General features: G+C 47.6%; 3 protein-coding genes across 9 annotated transcripts in view; 2 read left to right on the top strand and 1 right to left on the bottom strand.

Annotated features, from left to right (window-relative positions):
• numb (NUMB endocytic adaptor protein) overlaps positions 1–3169 on the top strand; it is a 37529-nt gene extending 34360 nt beyond the window's left edge. For 2 of the 4 annotated variants that reach the window (XM_075447612.1, XM_075447611.1), the window contains 2 exons: positions 903–1037; positions 1239–3169. In XM_075447612.1, the coding sequence (XP_075303727.1) occupies positions 903–1037; positions 1239–1996 (893 nt within the window). In that variant the 3' untranslated portion in view covers positions 1997–3169. The remainder of the gene's footprint in view (positions 1–902; positions 1038–1238) is intronic. The other 2 variants (XM_075447614.1, XM_075447613.1) reach the window with 1 other exon arrangement.
• A 643-nt stretch (positions 3170–3812) lies between these two features.
• exd2 (exonuclease 3'-5' domain containing 2) lies at positions 3813–10229 on the top strand. 3 transcript variants are annotated; one of them, XM_075448312.1, is made up of 10 exons: positions 3813–3960; positions 4904–4974; positions 5050–5508; positions 5786–6042; positions 6132–6258; positions 6395–6705; positions 6801–6907; positions 7959–8094; positions 8224–8592; positions 8896–10229. In XM_075448312.1, the coding sequence occupies exons 3-10, from the start codon at positions 5113–5115 to the stop codon at positions 9110–9112; spliced, it is 1920 nt and encodes a 639-aa protein (XP_075304427.1). In that variant the 5' UTR covers positions 3813–3960; positions 4904–4974; positions 5050–5112; the 3' UTR covers positions 9113–10229. The 3 variants fall into 3 exon arrangements, with proteins under 3 accessions (XP_075304427.1, XP_075304426.1, XP_075304428.1); XM_075448311.1 differs by having other exon boundaries at positions 3814–3960; positions 5050–5523; XM_075448313.1 differs by lacking the exons at positions 3813–3960; positions 4904–4974 and having other exon boundaries at positions 5441–5523; positions 5767–6042.
• Positions 10230–13088: 2859 nt separating this feature from the next.
• On the bottom strand, positions 13089–26620 carry LOC142366730 (BRD4-interacting chromatin-remodeling complex-associated protein). Of its 2 annotated transcripts, none has more exons than XM_075448675.1 (14): positions 26536–26620; positions 25334–25521; positions 21908–21953; positions 21752–21794; positions 21491–21556; positions 19750–21285; positions 18154–18387; positions 17250–17889; positions 16939–17087; positions 16675–16736; positions 16117–16265; positions 15879–15973; positions 15498–15600; positions 13089–14687 (listed from the first exon to the last, which is right to left on the bottom strand). In XM_075448675.1, exons 3-14 carry the CDS (start codon positions 21946–21948, stop codon positions 13978–13980), a joined length of 3828 nt encoding a protein of 1275 aa, XP_075304790.1. In that variant the 5' UTR covers positions 21949–21953; positions 25334–25521; positions 26536–26620; the 3' UTR covers positions 13089–13977. The 2 variants fall into 2 exon arrangements, with proteins under 2 accessions (XP_075304790.1, XP_075304791.1); XM_075448676.1 differs by lacking the exon at positions 26536–26620 and adding an exon at positions 25773–26152.
• Positions 26621–27648: the final 1028 nt, after the last annotated feature.

Here is a 27648-nt window from a genome sequence, read left to right as displayed (position 1 = left end):
AAGACATGTTGCATTCAAGGGGTTTTTTATGCCCCAATTTACTGACGTCTTAATGAAAAGTATGTGACAAGCTTTGGTTAAAATCCCACAAACAAACCTTTTCCACTTCTTTTCACATTGAGCATGGTCTGACCCACTCACTCCACTCCTCTTTTTGCATGGTCTGCCTCTTTTAGTAGTTCTCGATAACCCTGGAATCACATCATGGATTCACATGCTAAAGAGCATGCGCGGTAAATTGTTGCGAGTTGTGTGCTGAGCTGGACCGAGTTCTTTAAAGGTGCAGGTTTACAAAGGAAGGTGCGTTCAGTGACAAATGGAAAAATTCAGACTGAAGAGAATAAAGAATTCCTCCTCAGTGTCAGAGTTCCCCTTTGGGATTTAAAAGAGCACTATTATGTAATGTGTCTGAAATCTCAGCTCTTTCTTAAGGTAAGTGGGTTCGATGGCTGCTAATCTATTTATTTATCAGTTTTTGTGTTGGCTCCAACTTTAGAGAAAGTACTGACACAAACAAATGAGGCAGATGACTCCAGAGACCAGGTTATAATTAACCTCTGGTCAACAAAACTGCCGACATCAGTGGGGAAATCAGGTGTTACTTAATAACAGCCTGATTATCTGTACTGGGTTTCTCTGGGCAGCAGTCTTCGTTGCGCAGAGCCTCCTGGCAGTTGGGGAATTTGGGAAGTTAATAGGCTTAGTGGCTGGTTTGTCTTTGTGTTGCATAACATTTCATTATGCAGCTGCAGAATGTGCCCACATCTGAGTTTATTACACTTATTTTATAGATGCGTTGAACCCTTTTAAGACAAATTAACTGCACGGCAACATTTTGCATGTCTAACTAAAGATCAGTTCACATCCTCGCCGTACTAGCTTCTGTCTCTTCTCTGCTGTAGTGAATGGTACCACGCCTGCCTTCTCTGTTGCTGCTGCTACTCCTAACCCCCCAGTCCTCCCCCCTGCTCTTCCTGCCCGAGACACTAACCCCTGGGCTAAGAATCCAGCGGGGGCCCCGGCCTCAGCTCAGCCAGGTAAGCAGCTCCTTGGAGAAACTGAAGTGTGAGCGTCACAGAAAGACCGCACTGTCACTTTGATGCACTCCAGAGATGAAATTCTGTCGTTTCCTTCCATCCTTACTACACCTGTCTAAAGTGTGAAACGGGTACTTCCAAACAAACGATGTGGTAGAAGTGTAACTGCGAGATAGTCATCTGTGTCCTTTCTTCCAACAGGAAGTGAGTGGCAGTCAGCTACACCAGTGATCGTAGTCCCCCCCACATCCTCTCCTGCCATGCCCTCTCACAGGCGCACGCCATCAGAAGCAGACCGGTGGTTAGAGGAAGTCTCCAAATCTGTCCGAGCCCCGCTGTCCAATCCAATCATTGCAGGAGGCACGCCTCCCTCCCAACCATTCGTCGCCCCTGTGGCAATGCCTGTGGCTCCTGTTCCCTCAGTTCCCCAGGTGGCCTTCATGCCTTCTCTGCCCCCTGCTGTGCCCCTGTTGCCCCCTCGTCAGTCGGCTTTCCACGCTCCAGCCCCGGTCTCCTACCCAGTGTCCAACGGGCTGCCGTTTCCTCAGCCGAACGTGCCCGTGTTTGGCATCACTCCTTCGCAGATGGTGGCTAACGTGTTTGGCACGGCCACACAGCCCCAGCCGTTCCCCGTCCCGGCTTCCGCGATACCCCAGTATGACTCTCAGGCCGTCGGTACCGTCAGCCCGTTCATCAAACCCCCGCAGTCCACCACGATGATCCCCGGCCCCCTCCGGCCCGCCAACGGCAGTGTTACCTTCAACGGGGCCGACAACTGGGCCGCCGCATCTCAAGTAGCTCCGTCCTCCCCGTCCACTCAGCCGGCGCCACAGCCACAGGAAGATGCTTTCGAGGCCCAGTGGGCAGCACTGGAGGGACGCTCACGCCAGCACACCACACCTTCCCCTACAAATCCCTTCTCCACCGAGCTGCAAAAGACCTTTGAGATCCAGCTCTGAAGACTGTAACGAGAAAGTACTGAGCAGCAAGGACTCGAATGAACAGCTGGGTGATTGGCAACAGAACCGCTGGGAGAACGCTCCTGCCTCCTTCTTTTGTTTTAATGGACAAACTCGGCAGGGGCGGAAAGAAGTGGGAGAGGGTGGAAACCAGCAGGTGAATCAGCAGGGAGCAGAGCTCTGCACAGCACTGAAAGAATAAAAAAAAATAGAAAAAGCTAAACAAAACAGGTCGCTGTTAACAAGGGCGGAGCTCCCCAGGCATCTCATTAGCATCGTCTGTATTGTTTTGTTTGTGCTTTGGAGTGTAAGGTTATCGTTACCCTGTGGAGAATCTGTGCCCAGCCCAGCCCACCCAGCCCAGCCCACCCAGCCCAGCCCCCTGCGCCCCCTTTTGGCAGAAGGACACCTCCATCGCCTGGCAGAGGAACCGCAGCACTGAGAGAACTCCGCTTCCCGATGAGAAGTTCTCATTTATAACCTCCCAATCATAAGACTAGAGTGAGACAATGCCAAAATCTTTATTTTTATGCATCAAGTATATTTTAAATAGCTTTGGAATCCAGCAGAAGAGTTGTAAGTAATCTTGCCAAAGGCACAGGCTAGCAACAATGAAACGAGTTTATGTTCCTGTACACAAGAAATGATCGTATATATTATACATAAATATAAATATATATATATATCTATAAAGAATCTATACTGTACACACGGCAGTGCTAATTTTTAATGTGATGTAAAGAGATTTTTGTGAAGGGACAGCTGCTTTACTTGTTCTTTTTTTTCTTCTCCATTTTTAAAGAGAAATGTCTTTATTTGCCGTCTGTCGCATCCTGTGATCGGATGTGAAGCATCTAACATTAAATGGATTGCAGCAACAATCAGCGTGGACCTAGCATCGGTGGCGGTGCCTAACGACCGCCTCTCTTACCTGTGCTTAGTTTTTTTTAGTAGTTTAGTACAAATCAGTACTTAACGTTTTACTTCTTACCTTGTTTTCTTTTTTGTGGTAACACTTTTTGTTTTTTCTTCGTTATTTAACACAGTAGGATGCAAAAGTCCTTTTTCACCGTCTTTTAGATTGTTGTTGTTTTTCTTTTTTCTGTTTTATATAGTAGTGGTTGATTTTCTTTTTTTTTTTTTTTTTTTTTTTTTTTTAAATGTTTTTGTTTTGCACAAGCACTACAGTAGATGATTTGATCTCACGGGTGATCTTGATCAGCATGAGCTCGTCGGTTGTGGCGCTGCGGCAGCAGAGCGGCCGGCGGGCTCACCTGGTGTGACCGCCGTCGGCCTGCTGTGGTTCTGACGGGGCTCCGGAAAAGAACGGGGAGACGAGACGCTTTCATCTCCCCGCTCTCTGATTTCTCTCTTGTCATGTTTTTATTTTATTTTTATTTTTAAATCAAACCTGTGAATACGATCTATTCTCGGATCTATTTTTCCATTTTGTAATTATTTCATTTCTTTATTCCAGCTCTTTGGAGAAACACTGAAGCTCAAAGATTGAATAAATTCATGGTGGTAGAGGAAAAAAAAAGAATTTGTTTGTGTTGTTGATTTAATTCATTCTGCTTTTCTCAGCTCTTTGTTTTGCGTGATGTTTGATTTCTGGACCATTTCCTGACAAAAGGACCTCAGGATATTGGGCTCATTAGATGTCGTTCAGAAACACACTGAATAAATAATAGAAATGATCTCAAGCTGTCAATATTCAAACCTTTCACCTGCATCAAAACCTTGCAGATGCATGAAGGATTTAAAACCAAAAAACCCAACAGGAGCACCTAATGTCTCATTTTAAAATCGTTGTTGGTTCATCCTGCCAGCAGGTGGCGCTGGCTGCAGAGCTGCTTTCCGCTGCGGCAGAGTCATTATAAATGCAGCCCGGAAGACATGTATCAGTGCAGAGAACAAGTGTACATGTGTGTGAAAGTGGCGTTTTGTTGGCTAGAAACGTGAAGGTAAGGTCGCGTCTGAGTCGGAACTCGCAGGTGTTTTGTTTGCAAACAGCAGCGTCAACGCAGAGTTGGCGAAAGAGGGCTGAATAAAGCGGCTAAGTGTTGGCTAGCACGGCTAATGTCGGCACAGCTGAAGGAGAAAATTCAGCAGGGATGCTGTGGAAAAAAAGAAACTAAAGACACATTTGGTAAATTTTTGCCTTTAAAATGAGTATGCGTTTAAAGTTAAAGCGTAGCTGTGGAGCTTCAACTTCGAAGAAGCCGACAGATTTCAGTAACGGCTCGACGCTAACTCCAGTGAAGGTTTGTTTGGGAAGTCGTCGACTCTCCAGTGAAACCAGTCTTCTGTTCGTCTTGTGCTTTGAGTCGTTGTCAGATGCTCACCGAGCCTCTGTCTTCGTTTAAACAGCAAGGTGTCCAACATTGTGCAAAAAAAAAAAAAAAACTCCAATCGATCCTCATTTATTTTCTTATTTTAGTTTTCGCTTTCCAGGTGCCAGTCTTTCTCATGATCTTTATTTATTTTCATTTATTAAAAAAAAAAAAAACACACACACACACACAAAAAAACCCGTGGGCTTGGGTCAGCTGTTATCCAAAGTTTTCTCTTTGGACACCGGCCGCGCTTTCGCTCATTCTCACTTCAGTGCTTGTAAAGTGTCGACATCCAGAGAAGGAATGTCTTTGGAATGTCCTTCAAGAAGCCTGGAGAGCTGTGCCCGAGGACTTCTTAAAGGAATGACCAGAAAGCTTGGCTAAGAGGGTTAATTCTATAAAGGTGCTGATGATGATTCCTATTAAAAGGGAGTCATTTCTGAGTATTAAAAGAGCCACTGCTGTGCTGCAGCAAGTTAAAATGTAAAAAAAAAAAAAAAAGGCTTCCTCTCCTTGTTTTCATTCGGATAAAGAGTGTTTCTTTTTTTTTTTTTTTTTTTTTTGGATCCAGAGATGTGCAGAGCCTGCCCAGGTCACAGAAACGGAGCCGGGTTTAAATGGGAGCTCACTGACTCAGGAAAAGTAAGATATCACAGATAAACCGTTTGCTGCCTTTAGTGTGTGCCTGCGATTCAACTCTCGTCTTGCCTTTTCTAGGTGTGAACTTCTCAGCCTGTTTAAAAAAAAAAAAAACAAAACGAAAAATCCCCAGAAGTCAACATGTCTCATCGAGGGCCTTTTACTGCTGTCATAACAACAGTGCTCGGGGCAACCTTAGGGGGGCTGCTCATATGGCGAGTGTATCGAACGAAAAGGAAGAAGCTGCCCTCCGTCCAGAAGGCGGCCGAGCCTGTGGAAGCTCCCTGTCCTGTGGAGAAGGAGTTCCCAGCTGTGGACTTTCAGTACATTCAGCCACCGCGTCCTGCAGAGAAGGAATTTAAGACGGTGGAGTGTCAGACGACAAAGGCGCCCCCCCCCGCGCAGGTGCCCTGGTCTGATCGGCTGCTGCAGGTGACGCCGGTGATGGTGAGCTCGGAGGAGGAGTGGCAGCAGCTGTGGCCTCAGGTGCAGAGGGAGCTGTCCGTCTTCCCCGTGCTCGGCCTCGACTGTGAATGGGTAAAGACCGAAGGCGTAAGGGATACTTTTTGCATGTTTGCACGTTAGAAAAAGGAAAAATCCACCCCAAATTGAACAGGTTTGGCTTTTTTTATTTTTATTTTTTTTTAAACCTTTAGAAATGCTGGCTTCATGGCACCAAAAAACAAAACAAAAAGGATTTTGATTGTTTTTAGCTCTGCAAAAATGCTAAATGGGTGGACTTTTCCTTTAAGCGTCCTCCTTTTGTTTCAGATGACTTCACCTTGTCCGACCCAGCTGCTGCTTGTTGTTGCAGGTGTCGGTGAAGGGCCGAGCTTGTGCGGTCTCCCTGCTGCAGATGGCCACGTACTCGGGTCTGTGTGTTCTGGTGCGGCTGCTGGCGTTTCGCAGCGGGCAGCAGCCGTTCCCGCTCAGCTTGATGGAAGTTCTGAGGCACCCGCACATTTTGAAAGTCGGTGTCGGCTGCTTTGAAGACGCGAAGCGTCTGGTGCGCGACTACGGCTTGTCCCTGACCTGTACGGTCGACCTGCGCTACCTTGCCTTAAGACAGAGGTTGGCTTTGGTTTTTGCACTTTTTGGGGCCGCACTTTTGGTAGCTGGTTTACACTGCAGGCTCATCCTTAGGTCTGTCCCACTTTTAGGCAAACTTCTGTGAATAATGGCCTCAGTCTGAAGTCCCTGGCTGCAGATCTGTTGAACATATCTCTGGATAAATCTTTGGAGTTGCGCTGCAGCGACTGGGAAGCAGATCAGTTAACACTGGAACAGGTGATTCATCATGTTTTCTTTAAGAGCCATTCAAAAGAAAACCTTTCGCTGTTGAAAGGTTTAGCATTGACGGTAAAATGGGAATAAAGTTTTTACTTTGGGGCGTCTCTAACTCTTTCCTCTGTGCTCCCTCCAGATGACCTACGCTGCCAGAGACGCTCAGGTCTCCATCGCGCTCTTCCTCCATCTCCTCAGCCCCCAGTCTGAAGCCGGTCCCGCCTTTTCCAGCGGGAGCTCCTTCTCTGAGCTGGCCTCCCGCTGCCAGGGCCTGGTGGACGTCCCTTTCAGGGGCAGAGGAGACGGGGGCGACAAGGCGAGCGAGGGAGAGAGGAGGCGGAGGACGCGGAAGCCGGCAGTTAACGAGAGCCCAGAGTCTGGAGATCAGCAAGTCCCAGACCCTCGGAGGAACAACAAGAGGAAGCCACTGGGTGTCGGTTATTCTGCCAGGTGTGCAGAGTCTGCGTGTTACTGAGGACAAAGAGGAGACAACAGCTAAAGATGTCAGGCTGATATTGTATATTTCTCTGCTGTGTCTCTCACAGGAAGTCTCCTCTCTATGATAACTGCTTCCTCCATGCACCCGATGGCCAGCCTCTGTGTACCTGTGACAAGAAAAAAGCCAAGTGGTACCTCGATAAAGGAATCGGAGGTAAAGTAGATCGCTTTCTTCTCTTTTGAGTATCTGTTAAGGATGCATAACTCACAAAATCCTCTGACCTGTACCAGACTCTCAAACTAGGTAATCGTTACCTGAGATGAACAACACGGGACTTCTTACAGCGTCGTTATTTATTTAACAAAACAAAGCCAAAGTGCTGAAGCAGTGTGTGGAAAACTAAGTCCACAGATTCAGTAGTCTGTACAACCATTGGCAGCAATGAGTTAAATGAATGTTCTTTATGATGTTACTGTGTTCACATTGTTGCTTTAGTTTATGAGGTTTATGAGCATTCATTCAGCGTTTCAGTCAGTTTGACTGGTTGGTTGCAGCGCTTTAGTCTGAAAGAGGAAAGTCATTCTGCCGTAGATGTGCTGGTGTGTTTGGGTTTCAGCCGAGCTGGAGCTGCCAGGCAGCCTTTAATCTGCCTGCAGGATGCTGGGCCGTACAGAGGAGCTCATGGTGCAAGCCCATCTCATGGTCCTTCTACCACCGTGCTGGTGTGAAGTGTTTTCACCAAATGTCTCCACTTTGGTCTCATCTGGAGTCAAGTCTTGTTTTTTTTTCTTGTTTTTTTTTCTTCTTGGATCTAATTTTGCTAACCAAAGCCGCGCTGCCATCTTCTTTTTAGAGAGAAGAAGCCTTTTCCTGGCAGCCCTTTCAAACAAGCCAGTCTTTTTCTAACGGACTGTCATGAACTCCAGCATGTAACATGAGGGAAATGTAGCTCTTGGGTTTTTTTTTCGTTTTTTTTTTTCTTTCCAGTCTGACTATGGGAGGGAACCTACTGGGATGTCCACTGCTGGGAAGACTGCTAACGGTCCTGAATGTTTCCCACTTCTCTCTGTGGAATAACAGGCACCAGATGGATGGAAATGCTCTGATGATACTTACCAGACTGATGGGCAGCAACTAGATTTAGATTTTAAAGTTGAGACTGTGTCATCTGTAGTCTGGTATACTTCTTTTTTTTGCTTTCCTTTTGTAGTACACAGTTAAGACATGAGCCATAAAGCCCGGCGTATATGTGTTTGTGTGCCAGTGCTTCAGAGTGAAGATCCTTTCATCGTGAGGCTGCTGTTTGAGCCGTCGGGGCGTCCCGACTCGCAGCAGGACTACTATCTGACCGCCAAGGAGAACCTGTGTGTGGTCTGTGGCAAAGCGGACTCCTACATCAGGTTTGACGGCTCTTACTGTCGTTGGTCCTTTATGGTTGAATCAGCAGCATGTGATGCCAACGCCACATAAAAAAGCTGTGCTGAGTCTTGTTGTCTTTTGAACTTTTCTGCCTCTCCCCGTTCCCACAGGAAAAACATCGTTCCACACGAGTACAGGCGACATTTTCCCACAGAGATGAAGGACCACAACTCCCACGACATCCTGCTGCTGTGCACCACCTGCCACGCCGCTTCCAACGTTCACGACAGCTTCCTGAAGCAGCAGCTCGCTGACGAGTTCGCCGCCCCTCAGGGCTGCGAGGAGGGAGTCCGCTTGCTGGAGGACTCGGACCGCCGGCGGGTGCGTTCGGCGGCGCGGGCTCTGCTCAGCGCCGGGGAGGGACTGCCGGAGCAGCGGCGAGAGGAACTGCAGGCGCTCATCAAGAACTTCCTGAGCATCAACGAGGAGCAGGAGCTGACGGAGGAGGTGCTGCAGCAGGCCGCCGGTCTGGAGACCAGGTCAGTTTCAGTTCTCTGCACTGCTCCAAGATGCAAACGCTCAGACTCGTCTGCATCCTTCAGTCTATTATCATTTAAATGAAACTTGAATACATTTTGGTTAATAGCTGAAATAAATGATACCAGTGTCCAAATAATGCATGACTAATGAGACCGTTTCTAAACCACCGCTAATTTATCCGTTTACGTTTCTGTGGTGGTTTTTGTCTGTAATAGCCAAAAGTGGATGATGATGATGATGATGATAGCAGTCCAGCTCGTTAATTGATTTTGTATGGTAAGCTCTCCTTTTCTCCTCTGTAGGATTTTAAACGAGACGTATGTGCCTCACGGTCTGAAGGTGGTGCGAGCCCACGCCGAGCAGGGCCTGCGGGGCCTGATGGACCTGGAGCGGTGCTGGAGGCAGCACTTCCTCACCACCATGCAGCCTCGCCACCTCCCTCCTCTCTGGTCCGTTGACCACAATCACAGCAAGTTTCTCCGCAAATACGGAGCGGACCTGCGCATCGATCTCAACTGACTGTGTCTGCAGGAAGGGGCGCACATGCAGCTGCACGCGATTGTTTTTCCATCCGCCAGCTGGACTCCAAACTTCACCGACACTTCAGGAATTATGCAACCAAAATGGCTTTTCTTTTCCCCTCCCCACTGGATGATAAATGCACTCATCCAGCGGACGGGACCGAAATGCTGCCGAGAAGACGACATTTCAGCCCAGTTCTGTGAGATGAACTCTGGGATCTCTTCACTGTGGAGGTGAAGTCCAGCACTGACTCTAAAATACAGCGCCGGCGGATGACGTGACGGCATATGGACACTTTATTTTAAATCATTAAAAAAGTATAGTTATTTATGAAGACAAGTTGAGATACTGAAAAAGTGATTATTTTTTTTTTTTAGAAAAATCTGCAGCCTGCTCTTGATTTCCTCCTCCCATTATAATAAATGAATAACGACCCCCCCCCCCACCCCCACCCCCCTGCAGGCTAGCAGCTCCTCACCTCCGTCAGTCTGATGATGGTCCGCTTTGCAGAGAGGGGGTTGTCTTTGATACAAGCTTAAATATGTTTGTGCTCTGAACTCTGACCCCCCCCCCACCCCCCCAAACCTCTCGATATCAAACTTAATTTTTGCCCTGTTATCTTTTTTTAAAGAAAAAGATTAGTTTGTTGTCAGTGCGTTTGGGCCTGAACGTGGTTTTTGTGTAATTTTCCGCACAAGCAGAGCAAAGTTGGCATCCTTTGGTCAATCATTTAAACCGGCGGCGTTTCTGCCGCCTCTCCTGATTGGGCGGGACCCCCCCATGGCCCGTGTTTTAATGTGCCTCTTAATCCCCACCCGACCGGAGAACAAGCAGCGCGCCGCTGACGTCGTTTCACTTTACAGCCGTTTCACCGTGACGTCGTTTCAACAGAATTCAAACAGCACAGCAAGGAAAAGATGCCAACTCTGATGCCATGAGACTCTTTAAAAACCCACCCCCCCCCTTTGCAAAGCGGAGTAATGTGATTAGAGGATTAGGAATTTATTTACAATATGAATCTTAATATGATGGAATTGGGCTGCTTTGAACTTTAGCATCAAAGCTGTTCTCCAAAAATTGTGAATAAAGCAAGAAATAAAAATGTTTGTATTAATCTCCGTGTGGCTTGTTTTTTTTGTTGGTGAACACACTTCTACATCCAGCCCCCCCCCCCTCAAAAGAAAAGTCACGAGCACAATCATTTTTTATTTTATTTCTTACAAAATCACAGTTTAATAAATAGTCTGTAAAAATGAGTACAAAAGTGTTTTTCTCAACTTTTCATATATGAATCACTCGTGACGGAGTCTTTAGTTGGACTTTCTTTTTTTTTTTTTTTTTTTTTTTTTTGTCAGGAATGACTTTTTTTTTTTTTTTTTTCTTTTACAATCTAGTTTTGCTGAATTAAGGCCTCTTGATTTTGGCATCAGAACAATCTGTCAGTCGAATGTTTTTGTATCTGAAGTTGAATTGGTGTAAGGTTATGAGCTCCCCTGGTTTCACAGTTCAGTCAGGAAAATAAAATACAACACATTTACAAAATAAATAAAAATGGCTCAACATGCTTAACTGCGCATATTTCTAATGGTCAGTGTTCGACACTGCAACAATAACAATGGCACATGAGGCTACTTCATTGGAGGGGATTCCATCAAAGTTGACTTTGATTTCTCAAGTTGAGAGCACGAGTCACAAATGAGAGAAAACTTTGGGAAAATTAAGAAAAGAAAATCCAAAGTACATTTTGTTGGAATTCCCCTTTTAGGAAGTTTAGCGGTGAGTGCAAGAGTGCAATGGTGTTCTGTGAGATGCTGACATCTTTACTGCATTACGCTGGAAACACACCCCAAGATCCAGTCAGTTTGTTTGGATGTTGTGTAAGATTTGATCAAGTTATTTTTTGACAGTTTTGTCAAAGTAATTAATTTTGGTGAATAAATCCTCAGCCCGCCGCCCGGTTTAACGTAGCTTTGTGTGGGAAATGCAAACGCAGAAGGGCACTTTGCAAGCTGTATCTTCACAGTTGGCATACACCTATGAGGTTCTCATCGAATTTCCCAAAAGGCTCCAAAATGTGCTCCTTTATAGATCTGTGTGTGTGTGTGTGTGTGTGTGTCCATCAGCGCTATACAGAGTTTCCACACTAAATTACTGCATATTAAGACTCCTTTTGTTCATTTTGACAAAAGACAACTTTTACATTTATATATATATATATATATATATATATATATATATATAAATATAAAAAAAAGAAGACAATGTAATTCAAAAAATGAATTTAGCCCCAAATCTCTGGATGTCTATTCTTCTTTTTCAAAACACCAGATGTTACAGTCATTAAAAGAAACACTTTATAATTAGTAATTCCTTAAAAAAGATACATTGTATTGACAATAAGGCATTTACTACACCTTTTCCAGTTTACTAGTCAAGCCCCCCCCCCCCCCCCCTCTTCTGGTAAAGTTGTGAGTTTGTGTCTGAGCTCCAGCAGATATCAGTCAGAGGGCTCTCAGTCTGCAGGAAAGGCTAAGCTAACAGCTACTCCAAGCGGTACCAAAGGTTTTCTCCATTTTCTCCACACTGAAAACGCTTCATAACAGTTTGGGAATTTCTAATGAAAATTTCTTTCTTTTCCACAATGCCACTTTTGTATCAGATAGCCATTTACTGTCACCGCTTCCTCAACTGAAGAGCGCGCGCCTCGCTCCACATCATTAGAGCTCAACGCGGTCCAGCAGGAGGGAAGTTAGACTTACTTGTGAGTATTACTTTTGCAAAGATTTCAGATTTTGTCTCTTGATTTTATCAGTATTTTTTTTTTTTAAACAAATTTATAGCTGTCTGAATTCCTTCCTGATTCTCCAAACTGAGAGCACTTTCCATCCATCCACTGCAGGAAAGGCAATGACTGCTTAGAAGTACTTCCACAACCTCCACTTAAAGAAAACTCCTACTATCATGGAGTTAGTTTTGTGCCTTAATATTGCTGTCAGACAAGTTTGCAACGACTAATTAGATTTGAGAGACACTTCGATCAAATGTTTAATTGGATTTAAATGTCATTTAGATGGAAATCCGCATGTTCGGCTGAATCTTAAAGGAAGGATGCAAACACATCACTGTGGAAATGACAGAAAATCAACGTGCAGGTATGCCTAAATGCTTAGAAATGGCAACAGTGTTATATTTCAGAGGTTGTGCTCAGGTCTGACTGACAAGCAGAGCTTTCGAATTCCACAAATCAAACTTTTGGATTTTAACCCCAGATTTCACTTAGCAACTCTTTTCTCTATCTAAACTTTAAAATTGCACAATAAAGGCACAAAAGCGACTCCATATCGCCAATCCTCCAAAAGCTGAATTTCGAAGCACATTTTCAATCCATATTACGAACATTAAAGATATTTTGTGGCTTTTACAATCCCACCTCCAAAGGTAAAAACTCATCAACGAAGGAACATTTTGCGCTCGTTTCACAAGGAGTCGAAGAACTGATGCAACTCTCTGATATTTTCACAAGGACGGAATTCACACATTATCAGAAAGACCGATAAGATTGTCACGTGAACGTAAAATGCTGCAAAAAATAAATAAATAAAAAAGAATATGCTGCCCCACAACACAAAGACATGTTTCGCACAGCAAGCTACAAACCGGTGGCTCAACGGATAAAAACCGGATGATTCCTCGAGTTTTTGGTCAAAGGCTGTTTGACGATGCAGAGGCTCACGCTCTTTTTGGCGTTTTTCTTTCTAAAACTGGACATTTTTCATGCTCATCGACGTCAATAAGTCACCCTCAAGCCCTTGAAGCATGTTAGTGAAAAAAAAAAAAAAAATTCTAAACGACACAGGCTCTGATGACAAATGAAACATCTATCATTCCTGAAAAACCTTCTTTGTGTTCATCCAGTGACAGTGAGAAGCAAAAAAAAAAAGCCCCCTCCACCCCTCCTCAGCACCACCCCTGCTCCAACAACCCCAACTTATTATTGCTTAATGCATGTTAATACACACAGTATGGGAACTATTTGTTCTGTCTCTGGACACCAAACAGAAAACTATTTCACAGTTTGACTCCAGCACGGGTCCAAACCTTTAAACTAAGCGCGTGTCTGTCTTTTCTTTTGACTCCGGCTTGTGGGAGGAGACGCAACGTGGACGTTTGCTGGTGTATTCAGGATGGAGCGAGTCACAAATTCTTTGGAGTTTCATTCATTAAGCGGAGAGATGACGGAGCGCGCGGGATTTTTTTCCGTGTACCGTCCCGTCGCAGGATCCAGTGTTTCCACACACACGCTCTCCAGGATCGCACAAAAACACACACGCACGAGGGCGCGCGCGCCTCGAACATTCGCTGCCTTTCTTAAATGCAAAACACAATTGGCACGGATTATCAAAATAAATACCCTGGAAGCTTGGCACTATGCAAAAACGGAAAAAAGAAAAGAAAAAAATCACAATCTTCAAAGAAATCTTATAAAAAACTATTGAATAATCTCAGTCTACTCCACGTTTTCATAAGCCTCACTATTACTTATATACTATATGCTGATGAAGGTTACACCAGTGTCGTAAACCTCTGAATGACTTCACTACCACTGAAACAATATAGCTCCTATTCAAATAGATTTTTTTTCCACAAACATACATCAAAAATGAAGTATCTAACATCTATCGGACTATAGATAGTGCTGTTGTCTGCTATGCATCTCTTTATAGTGCCTCTTCATTTTTTTTCCTCCTCCTTTTGCTTTCAAACAATCAGTTCAAGAAAAATCCGAAACCCCTTTGGGAACAGATTAGAAGACTAGTTCCCTTGATCCCACCGCACACAGATGCCTACTGGGGCAGATTACCTCACAGGTGTCCCTCCAGGATGCTGGTGACAGCCTGGTCCAGCGAAGGGCCCGAGGCGACCCTGGTGGGAGCCGCAGAGGGGCCCTGCAGGCGCTGGAGCTCCAGTATGCTGTCGATGGCACTCTGTAAATGTTCGCTGAGCATGTTGTCTTCTTGGAGCGGCGGAGGCGGCGGGTTGGGCCGCTGCTCTGGCCGAGGCGACGCGTCCAACCTGTAACATTTCAGTTTGGGAGCGCTGACGTCTCGGGGAGGCAACTCTGCGGAAACATTCTGCGGCTCTGGCATAGAAGGAGGGTTTGGGGCTTTGGAACTGGGTGGAGGTGGAAGCTGCTCAGCAGTGTCACCGGACAGAGCTCCATTGGACATCTCCTCATCTGTGGGACACTGGGGGGCTCCGTTGGATGCCTGAGGGGGGCGTTCGTGCACGGCTTCGCTGCCATTGGTCAGCTGCCCTGTGTGGTCCCTCTTGACTCCTGAGTCGCAGGCTGAGTTGTGGATCACCTTTCGTGAGCCGGACTCCTGCTTGATGGTGAGTCTGAGAGCCCCCCGTGAGCTGGAGCGGTACGTCTTGAGTCCGGGGGGCCGCTCAGACAGGCGGGTCCAAGCTGGTGGAGAAGACGGGCTGCCGGAGGAGCACGGGTGGGAGGGGCCAGAGGAGTGGGAACCTTGTGGGGAAGACGCTGATGTAGCCAAGGCTGCCATAAAGGTTTCTGGGAAATGTAAACACAGTAAAAGTGAGAGCTAACATGGCTTGTAAAACACTTAATATGTGAAATTCTCATTAACAAACTAATTATCAATGAATGAAAAAAGCTCATTTTAACACATTACAGTTTATCCAAATGTAGACGGCGACGCCACTGTGAGTTAATTAATGAATATAAAATGAACTGGAGAGTCAGTTTTTGTCAGCAGCAGGTGCAGCAGCAGGTGCAGCAGGTGCAGCAGCAGGTGCAGCAGCAGGTGTAGCAGCAGGTGCAGCAGCAGCAGCAGCAGCAGCAGCAGCAGGTGCAGGTGCAGCAGCACCAGGTGCACCAGCACCAGGTGCAGCAGCAGGTGCAGCAGCACCAGGTGCAGCAGCAGCAGCAGCAGCAGGTGCAGCAGGTGCAGCAGGTGCAGCAGCACCAGGTGCAGCAGCAGCAGCAGCACCAGCACCAGCACCAGGTGTAGCAGCAGCAGGTGCAGCAGCAGCAGGTGCAGCAGCAGCAGGTGGTGCAGCAGCAGCAGGTGCAGCAGCAGGTGTAGCAGCAGGTGTAGCAGCAGGTGTAGCAGCAGGTGCAGCAGCAGGTGTAGCAGCAGGTGCAGCAGCAGCAGGTGCAGCAGCAGCAGGTGCAGCAGCAGGTGTAGCAGCAGGTGCAGCAGGTGCAGCAGCAGCAGGTGCAGCAGCAGCAGCAGGTGCAGCAGCAGCAGGTTTAGCTTATAGATTTCTGCACAGTTCTACGAAACGGCATTCCGCTGCGAGCGTGCGCACAGAGCCTCTGTGGGATGACAGTAACAAGCACTCCAGAAAGAACAGTTACCTGGGTCTCTGCGAGCTCGCCGTCTGTCTTCCGCCAAAGCGTAGCGCTCAGCCTGGAGGAAGAGCCGCTCCAGCATCACCATTTCTGCTGACGGACTCTCCTGCTGTGGAAACATCCCATCAGACACACGGAATAGACCCGGGAAGGGTTTCAGTGAGTCTGAGCTCTTTCTCCTCACTTGAACTTACATTTATCTGATTTACTGCAGATATCCACTTAGGAAGCATACATTTTCAACCCACTCACAGCTTTAAGGATCCTTGTTGGCGATAACAGCGTTTGGAACTTTGCATGCATTCATTTGATTTGAGGGTGATACTGCTGGAGATGAAAGCTGAAGAGAACAGGTGGCGTGAAGGTGAGCAGTGTGCTGCATCTCACCTGGGTTTCTCTGACCAATAGCTGCCTGTATTTATTGACCATGTCCTTGGTGCGTTTCAGCAGGAAACCGGACACGGTGTCAAACTCCTGGTCCACTGTGGAAAAGGTCATCTCACATTCAGATTAACTACGAATGCAGCGCAGCGCGGAGGTGACAGAGTACATGCAGATACGGCTGCAGCTGTATCAGCGGACTTTTGGAACGGAGAATTATCTGACATTTATAAATCATCCAAACCTAAAGCGAAATCATCTTGAGTGGGCACTTGACCGGCACTCGTGTGGTACGGCAGCAGGCGTCTGACTGCGTCCTTCAGCGTGGCGAACGCCGGGCCCGTGAACGGGCTCTGCACCGCTCTGTGGTCCAAACAAAGCTGCTCCTGGAATCTGAGGAACCCAGGGACACCTCTGTTAGCATCAACGGGTCAGTATGACAGCAGTCATCATGCTGGGGGTACCAGGTCGGACCTGTTTGGGGGCCCATTCAGCAGCTAGCCTCTGCATCTTTGTAACCTCCACTGACAGTTTTAGGCTGTACAATCCTCAGCTTACATAGTTTTTCTTTTGGTTGGAGAAGAATGAAAAAAGATAGGCAACCAAAGGCTTTACAAGCCAAGTTAGCACATTTTCTAATTGATTTGAAAATTAATTGATAACATGAATAAACAGGAAAAGAAAAGGAGGGAAAGGTGGACACATGCACATTTCTTGTTGTCATTGACATTCATCAGAAATCACACTCAGATGTGAGCGGTTTGCATCCTTCCAGCACCACAGAGCAGGGTGTTAGTCTCACCTGTGCCTGCGCATTGCTGGTGTGAGCCTCTCCTCTCTCTGCAGCTCCACAGGACCTGCCAGCTGGCCGACACACAGCATTTTGTATGAGTTCAAAGGACGGAGGCAGGGGTGCATTTTAATTATGAGTTTGCTGCATTTCTCAGTTAATCACCTCAGTGCCTCCTAAAGACTGAAGCTTGTGATAAACTAAAATGTTATAACATAAGTTGAGCTAATTACGCTCATTGACATTGTATTTTTTCTGAATAAACTACTATCTCACCTTGATGTCGGCCTGCTGGCTTGTCTGGATGGAGATACGCTCCGCAGGGGCTGGGGGCCCGTGAACGTGGGCCTCCTGGGCTGAAGGAGAGGGTAGATGGACATCGAGAGTAGGTTCTTTACTCTCCATGGCCGAGGCAGCTGTGGGCTCTGATGTAGGTGATGAAATAACAGACGTGGTGGCAGTAACAATGAGGACGATTGATTTGGAAACGAAAGACAAATGATAACAATGAGGAAGGAAAGCGGGATAACAGTTAGAACCATGAAACAATGATTTTTTGTTTTAATCAGCCAGTGGTTGGAACTCACTGTTGTGTGTGTGCTGTTGGACAGCAGTGTGGTCTCCTCCTTTGGAGAGGATAACAGATGCAGCTGTGGGAGCAGGCTGCTGCTGAGGCACCGGGACGCTGACACGCAGAGGGGACGGGCAGCTGTGGACGGAGCTGTGGCTGGAGGACTGAGGCTGGGAAACACACAGCTGGGCCCGGACCTGGGTCTGAGAAACTGAGGTCTGGGCCTGGGATGGAGGTTGGGAAACAAAAGACTGAATCTGCACCTGGTTCTGGGGAAATAAAGCCTGGGAGGCCTGGAGCTGAGGGACTTGGTAATTGACTTGGGGCTCGATGTGGGACGGGGCAGCTGAGGACTGTGGGCCTGAACTCTCAGGTCCGAGCAGAGAAATCTGAGGCCCGGCTGGAGGGGAGAAAGCTGCTGAAGCTGGTCTCTCAGTGTCCTGAATGTGAGTCGGGGGGCAGAGCAGGGACGTGTCCTCGGGGTCCGAGTGAAGCGGGGAAACTTCACCACACTGCTCTGACATCATGCGAGTGTCCTGACCGCAGACCACCCGGGTCCCTCTGTCACTGGACGCTGGCGAGGGGAGCGGCTCCATCGGCACCACCGGCAGCGCTCCAACCAATAATTCAGATGGGACGGGAGAACTAAGTGCTTGCTGTGGGCGAAGAAAAATGAAACAGTTGCAGTTACGTAGATCTGACAGGTTGAATGGTGGAACTCATTTCTGACTAAAAACTCTTCTTTCCTGACTTTTATTTACTGATTTCAGGGGAGTGCAGTAACAGTAAAGTATTACTGTTACTGCACTGCTGTATTTCATCTTCTCTGTACTTTACAACAGTTTTTCTATAAATCCTTCTGCAAACACCTCTCTCTCTCAAAGGGCCAAAACTCTGCAGAGTATCGCTGAAGTTCTGACCTGTTGCAGATGCTGCATAAAGGCCTGGTCCTGATTCATCGTTTGCGTCACCTCTTCCACCACTTGGCTGAGGTCTGCCGGGGGCATCAAAAGTTTGGGCATCTCTGCCGCCGGGTCGGGGACGAGAGGTGGCTCGGGAGAAGGCTGCAGTACCGTAACCGCAGGAGGAGGTGGGGACTGCAGCCCCGCAGAGGTGGGCTGCACAGAGACATGCTGGACGACGCGTCCAAAGGACTGCGGGGGGACACATCGCAGTCAGATAAAACCGCCTTAAAAAAGGACAATCTTGAAACTTGCTTGTGTTGTCCATCACAGTGAATATCAATACATATACTATACAAACTGAATACTGACACAAGCAGCACCATTTCGAAGTCCAAAACAATGGTGAATTACACCAGCCAAACCAGGTGTAAACAACATGCAGTCATGTGAAAAGGAAAGTTTCCCCTTTTTCAATCATAAGGTATGCATCCAGGCATAAATGAGAGACTATCCGGTCCTTAGCAGGTCTGAAAATCACATCAATACAGCCTCATATGAGCAGCATTACACAACGTATCACATCCTCATTATTTACTGAACAAAAAACTCTGATTAAAATGCTGAAAAAGTGCGTTTCAAAACCAAGGCCACCCTTACTGCTTCCATAGCTGTGACAGTAAGTAACTGCCAAGGGCTCCTAATAAAATGCACTCGATAAACTGATCATCAGCAGGTGTGAGCGCCTCTATAAAGCAGAGGTTCTGGCAGCTTGATGGTCTGGAGCATTCAGATGTGTGTTAACACAATGCCAAGGAGAAGCAGCTGTTGCTGCCCATCAATCTGGGAAGGTCTATCAGGCCATTTCCAAACCATTTGGAGTCCATCATTCTACAGAGAGAAAGACTATTTACAAGTAGAAAACATTCATGTCAATCTTCTCAGGAGTGGACGTCACAGCAAGTTCATCCAGAAGTCAGACTGTGCAACGCTCAGGGAAACTTAAAGAAAAAAACAAGAAAAATGAGCGGGAGCTCAGACTTTGCAGTCATTGAGTCCACCATCAACTCCTCTGGATACCAAAGTCAAAGAGTCAAATATGACATCATCTTCTCTGACAGCGACGGCTGCAGGACAACAATCGCAAACAGAATGGCCAAAACTAAAAAAAAGGAATCAAGTGTTGCAGTGGTCCAGTTAGAGTTCAGACCTCAGCCTGACTGAGATGCTGTGGTGGGACCTTCAGAGAGCTGTGCAGAAACCAATGCTGCAAACCTCAATGGGCTGAGCCAAAATATTTCCATCAGTTCAAACTCTTTATCGAATTACATTGCTGTTACATAAAATGAAAAAGGATTCACTTTCTTTTCACATAACTGTACATTTACAGGCGTAAAACTTTATCACATATGTAAATAAGACAAAGTCACATGATGACTTACCATCTGACTAAAACTCCAGGTGTAAAGTGTGTTTTAAATCAGAAAACAGCATTCTACCCTCCAGTTGTGAATATAATGATATGACTGCAAAAAAAGTTCAATTAAAATGAAAGACAAAAAAATGAATGCAGATAAGTTATCTATAAAGAAATAGTACTGAAACCCATCTGACCTGTTGCAGCTGCTGGAAGGTGTCCTCGGAGCTGCCCCTCTCTTCTGGAACAGCCCTCTCAGGCAGCAGCACCACAGACGCCTGCGGGAGGCTCAGCTGTCCTTCGCTCACTGTCTGAGGAGCCGGGGCCTGGGCAGCAAACGGCAGCCCCTGAACAACCGAGGGGCCGTTAACGATAGAGATGGAAGTGAGATCTGGAGGCAGCACCCCTGAACTGTTGATCAACGTTATGTGGTTTCCGAGGGCAGGACTGTGGACAAGGGTAGCTCGCTGCCCCTGCCCCCCTGGAGTATAAGCTCCAGCCAGTTGTGCTGGCATCTGGAAGACGGTAGCAGGGGCTGACTGTAGCTGCAAAGGTCCTGAAAGCACAGTGGCCTGGCGGAGAGCTAGCTGCCCTGTAGGGGTGAAGACTGGGCTGAAATTCAGCTGTCTTTGGGGAACAGTTAAGATCTGCGAGCCGTCTACAAGCTGCCCAGCGGAGGGAGTCACACTGTGAACGGATGGGCCCTGGTGGCTGGGGGTCAGCAGAGGTTGAGCTGCTCTGGCAGGCTGGGAGATTGTAACAGGACACTGGCCCGGAAGAAGGAACTGGTTTTGGCCTTGGAAGAGTCCCTGAGGCTGGAGCACAAAGGAGCCGCCCTGGTTGACCAGCTGCAGGCTGACGGGTTTGGGGAGCTGCTGTGTTGGCTGCGGCTGTGGAGCTACAGTCTTTTGGCCTGGAGCTTGGGACAGCAGAATATTTGGCGAGGCAGCCCCAGGGACAAATGTAAGACCAGGAGTGGGTTTCTGCCCTGAAGGCTTGGGGCTAATTTGAACCAGTCTCGGCTGGATGCTGATGGGAAGCTTGGGTTGGATCGGGAGGGGGCCACGCTGCAGCATGATGCCCGGTGCTGGTGCTGCTGCAGCTCTCAGCGTTGGGGTGATAAGGGGCCGACTGGTGACACTGGGCACAGCCTTGTGGATGATCATACTGGAGCCCTGTGCAGGACTCAAGGAGAAGGAATTGTCTGGAGACGGAGCAGGAAACACATTTCCAGGCAGTAGGCCCATCAGCTGAGGGGGGGCAGTAGGCTTTAGAGAAGGGCAACCTGGTCCTACAGCCATTAGGGAGGGCTGGGGAGGCTCCACCGCTGCTTGGGTGTCTCTGGGCAGAGCCGAGGTGATGGGCAAAGTCACAGACTTAGGTATGAACGGCACAGTGGGTGGAGAGAGGAGATGGACGGGTGAGTACAGGGACAGACTGTCCCCCGGTTGCACGAGACCAGCTTCCAGAGCCATAGTCTGCTCAGTGATTTCAGCCTCCTGCAGGCTCTGCTGAAGGATATCACACGCCACCTCCGCCTCCTCCGCCTCCTCCACGTCTCCCTTCTTCGCCTCACATCCAGCCTCCACAGGTGGCCCCACCTGCACAGCTGGTGGGTCCTCTCCAGCCTCTGGAGATGACAGGAGGGCCTCCTCAAGGAAGGACAGATCCACACAGCCTGGTGGAGGCGTGTTCGGGGAATCCCCGCCGTCTCCCAGCAGAGAGACGGGACTCTGGAGGAGGAAACAGCGGGAGAGAAAAATAGAGTTACAGACAACAGAGAGAGGAGGCCGGAGGGAAAAATAATAGGGGAGAATTGTGTGATTAGTGAGAGTTAACAGGAAGCCGTTTCAGGCACAGAAGGAGAGAAAAACATGGTTCTCTTGAGGGTAAAGGCTGGCTGTTGTGACGCTGCTGGCAGTGGATCCAGACACTCACCGGGGCATCTGTGAAGAGGGAGGGCTCCCCAGAGGAGGAGTTAATGAGCAGGTCTTCAGTCTGCAGCTGGTGGGATAAAAATCAGTTGATTTTTGCTTCGGCTTTGATTGTGGTGAAAAATGCACACAGTATTACATTACGGGCTCTCTTTCACACTGTCAGCCGTCCTCAACGCATTTCTCAAGACTGCGTGCCAAGAAATCTTTCCATCTCAAAGTCATCATTCGCACTAAGTGCTTCTCTCTGTAGGACTCTTGTTACCTCATTGGTCCCGTGAAGGAAGTCATTCAGGGCTTGGGGATCACTGGGAAGAAGAATAAGCAAAAATCTGGTAAATCCTCGTGAGGATCTGGTGCAACAACATTTCAGGTGCCAATGCGGACCCCAGCTGTACGCCCCTAAGAATCCCAGACTCACCACAAAACATCAAGTAGACAAGTCCCATCTTCATCCTCCATGTCAGCTGAGAGGAAGAGGACAAATCTGTGGTCAGTTTGGATAGGAGGATAAAAGATGTTTGACCAAAAGTAAAGCTGCACTTGGTCTTTACAACTGTCAGGCTGCTCCCTGCCACCTACCAGTCTACAGCTGTCAGGCTGCTCCCTGCCACCTACCAGTCTACAGCTGTCAGGCTGCTCCCTGCCACCTACCAGTCTACAGCTGTCAGGCTGCTCCCTGCCACCTACCGGTCTACAACTGTCAGGCTGCTCCCTGCCACCTACCAGTCTACAGCTGTCAGGCTGCTCCCTGCCACCTACCGGTCTACAACTGTCAGGATGCTCCCTGCCACCTACCAGTCTACAGCTGTCAGGCTGCTCCCTGCCACCTACCAGTCTACAGCTGTCAGGCTGCTCCCTGCCACCTACCGGTCTGTCAGGCTGCTCCCTGCCACCTACCGGTCTACAACTGTCAGGCTGCTCCCTGCCACCTACCGGTCTACAGCTGTCAGGCTGCTCCCTGCCACCTACCAGTCTACAGCTGTCAGGCTGCTCCCTGCCACCTACCGGTCTACAGCTGTCAGGCTGCTCCCTGCCACCTACCGGTCTACAGCTGTCAGGCTGCTCCCTGCCACCTACCGGTCTACAGCTGTCAGGCTGCTCCCTGCCACCTACCGGTCTACAGCTTTCAGGCTGCTCCCTGCCACCTACCGGTCTACAACTGTCAGGCTGCTCCCTGCCACCTATCGGTCTACAACTGTCAGGCTGCTCCCTGCCACCTACCGGTCTACAGCTTTCAGGCTGCTCCCTGCCACCTACTGGTCTACAGCTGTCAGGCTGCTCCCTGCCACCTACTGGTCTACAGCTGTCAGGCTGCTCCCTGCCACCTACCAGTCTACAACTGTCAGGCTGCTCCCTGCCACATAGTGCTCTACAGCTGTCAGGCGGCTCCCTGCCACCTACCAGTCTACAGCTGTCAGGCTGCTCCCTGCTCCCTGCCACCTACCAGTATACAACTGTCATAAATCCGTTTCTCGCAGACACATAACCTGGATTTCAGGTGCTGCTTATGACCGGCACCACACCAGGCCAAGCAGCTAAATCTGCTGCTAAATAAAAGAAACTGACTGACTACTTTGAAACTAAACAGTGAATTTGTCAGATTACTCATTTTGAATATTATCATTTTATTTGATCAAATGGGTCAAATATTTAGTCACCGTTTGCAGGTTTCACTTTGTTTCAGCTTGTTTTCCTTGTGAGAAATACGTTTCTGTAGGAAATCAAACACCAGCATTCGCGTGGCTGGGATTTCATGAGTTGGTAGTTTGTGGTTTCTCCCGGCTGTTTGGGATGAGTAAAACCACCAAGCACAACACCTGAGCATTGTCTTTAAAGAGGAAGCTGCTCTTGAGAAAAAGCACGCACTCATATGGTGACCTGCGCTGGAAATCTAACAGTTATCTCCCAAATCTTTCTTTCCCAGTCTGTTACAAGCAGGTCAGACTTTTACGAATCCCCACTTTGATTTCTTGCGGCTTAAACCAAACACAGATCTTACTTTAAAAGCTGAAAGTTTTTCATCACCTTCCTTACTGACTGACCATTTTCTTTTTGAGTCTAAGATTCAGTTCTTGTTATGCAAACCCTATTTCCTGGAATGTTGGGAAGTTTTCTACGATGTAACCAAAACTTAAATCTGTTATTTGTTCATCTGTTTGAACCTTTATCGAACAGAGGTGGGAACTTCTTTGGATGAAGAAAATGGAAACAAATTTAGAATTTTATGCCTGCTACGAACTCCAAAAATGTTGGTAAAGAGGTAAATAAAGACAGAAACGTTTATACAAGTGACGGTGTTCTGGAAAATTCTACAATCGGCTGATCAATTGGTGACTTGTGAGGGTGTCAGGATTGGGTATAAAAGGGGCATTCGCCCCAAAGGCCCCTTTTTCAAGAAAGGATGGGTCATTGCAATCATTCACTGATCAGTTGAAATAAATAAATAAATGAATGACCAATGCAAAATTGCAAAGAACTTTGGTCTATCGGCCTCTACAGCACATCGTTTTGTGAAAAGATTCAGGGAGACTGGGGGAAGTCTCTGTGTGTCGAGGCCAGAAACCACCTTTGACCCCGGAGGGGGGCACTGTAAGAGAAAGCGTCACGCCACCATGATGAATATAGCCACACGGTCTCAGGAGTGCCTTGGCAAACCACTGCATCCAGGAATGCAACCTGAAACTGTATTGCACACGGAGGAAGCCAGATATCAACTGTACTGAATAAATGCTGCTGAGTTCAATGAACAGAAAGAGAGTGGACCCGTGTTCTGCTGGCAGAAGAGCCTGCCATTCAGAAAACCAGACGAAAACATTGATGCAGAGTCGTATATTTTGGAATTTCCTGGGAGGTAACTGATTCATTCGGAAGCACAGCGTCAGACTTCATCCTGCATGTGGCTTCATAGACACCCCAGTGTGTCTGACTGGCCTATTAGAACCCATGGCTGTGTAGCAGCTGAAATCTCAATTTCCTTTGTGCTCGTGTCTGTCAAATAATGGTACGAGTAACAAATCGAGTAACAGATTTAGGTTCTGGACGCATTTTAGAAAAAAAAACTTTTCTGGAAACGGTTCTTGTTCAAAGCTTGTAAAGGCCTCTCCACGGTGCATCTTCTTCATATCACCTGAGCATTCTCAGACTAAGATTTATACTGACGGCTGATTTACAACACCTTTAACATTTATTATCTGCATTTACTATATCCTCGAGCAATTGACTTGTCCTTTTATTGCACTACTTATCAACCAGCCGATTGGACTTGCTTGAATTCCTTGAAAAACGCTTCACCTCTCACCTCTCTCAAACACCTCCTCAGTTCTGATTAGTGGGGCCCTTGAGGAGTTTACAGCCTACTCTTCGTTAGGCTTCCAGGCTGCAGATGTATTGAGACCTCTTAAAAAGACTCAAGAAAAGTCGTCCGCCCTCATTTAGCAGCCAGATAAACTGCGGCCCGGATGTGTCACAGATTGCAAGCTGTGTCATGTTTTATTACCCTGTGAGGCGCCTTTAACGGAGTGTGCAGGACAGAATGCAATAAAATTCAAATTCAAATATGAGAAATGTTAAAAAATGAAAGAATCAGTTAAGAAAAAACATACCCACCAAAAAGGTTTTTAAAAAAGGGGGGGTTTGTTTGTTCCTGATTGAATAAAATACTCAAATATTCTGGGAAAACAAATGTCGGGTGATTACTAGAATATTTCTACATTCCAGGATGACAATCATTGGACCATTTCACAGTGAAAATGATGAAACAACTGTCCATCATCCCCTGAATAACAACAAAAAACATGTGCACTTTAAGTGTCCAGATGTGCAAAGACTGTAACGTTGAACGTACTTCATATATGAGAGGCCCCATACAGAGCGGTCGAGTTGAGTTCTGGTGGTGGCCTCATGGGAAGTCGTAGCCGGGCTTCAGCGTCTGGAGGCGGGTGGATGCCAGGCCGTGGCGGCGGGACGGAGACGAGACCCTCCTCTGCTGGGGCATATCTGCGCCTCGCGCTGTGTGTGAAGCCGACAGAGAGGCTGCATGGATGCCAAGGGGGCACAAACACACGAGCACATGCCGTCAGGTCACTTCAGGTTACCACCAGCCAAAACACATTCTCATCTGAGGGCTGAATCATAAGATCAATATATGATTCATCAGCCTCTTCTCAGCTGTGGGCAGCGCTGGGGAGACGCTGTTCCACACAGCTGTGGAACACTGGAACCAATCTATACCAACAATAGCGTCATATTTTTATTGTTATTATTCTTTCTTTTTTTTCTTTTACCATCGATTATGCCCGAGGCTGCTGAGGAAAATGGAAGCTATTGTTATGGCTCTGCACAGACAGATCAGAACGCCTCAGCTGTAAATAGACGGCTCCCCCCGCGCCTCGGATGTGACTTGTCCTCTCCTCATGGCTGCAAAAAAAAAAAAAAAAAAAAAAACATGCAAAAGCTCAGCACGGCCAGTTCTAACATATCTCAATTTCCCGGGGAGGACTTTCAGGGGAGAAAAACCCAAAGACAAACCTCCCTCTCCGACTCCGCTGACATTTTTTTGTTTACAACGAGACAACCGCATTAACACCCCTCAAGGTACCGCATCGCCCAATGAAATCCAGGCAGCCGACCCTCATCAACACCCTACAAGCGGCAAGTGCGCGCTATTCTCTGGCGATCGCGGCTCCAGGATGCTGTGATGCATTTTACAGGTTACGTAAGGTGAATGTGTGCTCATGTTAAATTGATCTACCGAGCGATGCAGGATGCCGAGCCGCTGGGTGCTCCTTCTGCTATTTCTGTCCCTGACTTCTTTATTGAAATATTTCTTCCCCCCCCCCCCCTCAGTGGGACCACGGCAGCTGACGCCTGCTGGATGTCATATCGTGGTAACAAAAGATGCCCCGTGTTAAATATCATTTCCACGCAGCCAGCCCACAGCGGTTCCCCGCGTGTCGTTGTGCCATTGAGAGTAATTCCGCAATTTTGGGTGAAAAAAAACCCCCAAAAAACCCAACAACAACCAAGTGATGGGGGAAAAAAACTCACCCCTTCTTTGTGGTTTATTGTCCTGTCAAGCGGGCCTCTGCGCCATCGATTCTCACTCAGTGGTCTTTTCAGATGCTAAAAGGAGTAGAGGGGGTGGTGGTGGTGGGGGTGGATGGGGTAGGGTAGGGTGGGATGGATGTGGGGAGGGAGGGAGTGAGGGGGCGGGGGGCAGCGGAGTGGGTGTGAGAAACAGGCTGCGATCACAACACAAAGGTAGAAAAGAAAAATACTCCGGAGCAGACGACGACCCAGCGTCAACAGCGCGACTGCGGGAGGAGCGAGGCCGCCTCCCGCGCTCCATCAGGCGGCGGCAGACGCTTCCAACGTCCCCGCGATCCGGCGCGGAACTCCTTCATCCCCCTTACAGATGTTTGGGTTTTTTCCTCTTCTCGTGTTTCATTGATTTCCTATTTGCATTCACGTAGTTTGTGCAATTGTAAATGCATTCAGGCAGTAAAATAAATAAATAAATGAAAGAAACAAACAAACAAAACAAAAAATCAATATTTCGACAGGTGCTTCGGCCGTTTGTTACTGTGCCAAAAAGGGGAGTAAGAAAATCAGTCATTCGCTAGACCAAGAGAAACGATGATGGGTAATAGGTAGAAAGGGAGGGAAAAGTACATGAAAATGTACACACTTTTGCACATCTGAACATAACAGTGGGAGAGGGGAATTGTAGAAAATCATCACCAAACTGGCAGAGCACGAGAAAAAGGCAAGTAAAAGAACAGGAATATACTGTACATCTGTTTAATGAAAACACAAAAGACATCAATAGAACTTTCATATTTTAGAATATTATTGATCTTTTAGTTCCAGTCCAACAAGATGTAAACATGATCCCACAAGAGGAGAAGAGACACACTCCTAGTCCGCAATAGTATTTTTGACCAAATAATGGTTAAACTACCCTGTTGAAGGCAAATTATTGTCAAAAGAAGCCCCTCCCCACAGGCAGCAGCGGGGTAAAGACGAGTAGAACAGACAAATACAAAAGAAAGAAAAAAGGAGCAGGAAAAAATGTAGCCTTGTATAAAAAGAGCGAGGAAAACTAAACACCAGCAAATCTAAGAAGAGCCCCAAACTACGAGGAAGGACCGTAGAAAAGAC

Source organism: Odontesthes bonariensis, chromosome 17, assembly GCF_027942865.1.
Source record: "Odontesthes bonariensis isolate fOdoBon6 chromosome 17, fOdoBon6.hap1, whole genome shotgun sequence".
Taxonomy (NCBI): Eukaryota; Metazoa; Chordata; class Actinopteri; order Atheriniformes; family Atherinopsidae; genus Odontesthes; species Odontesthes bonariensis.
Note: the sequence above shows the minus strand (reverse complement) of the source record. Positions and strands in the feature narration are given on the sequence as shown.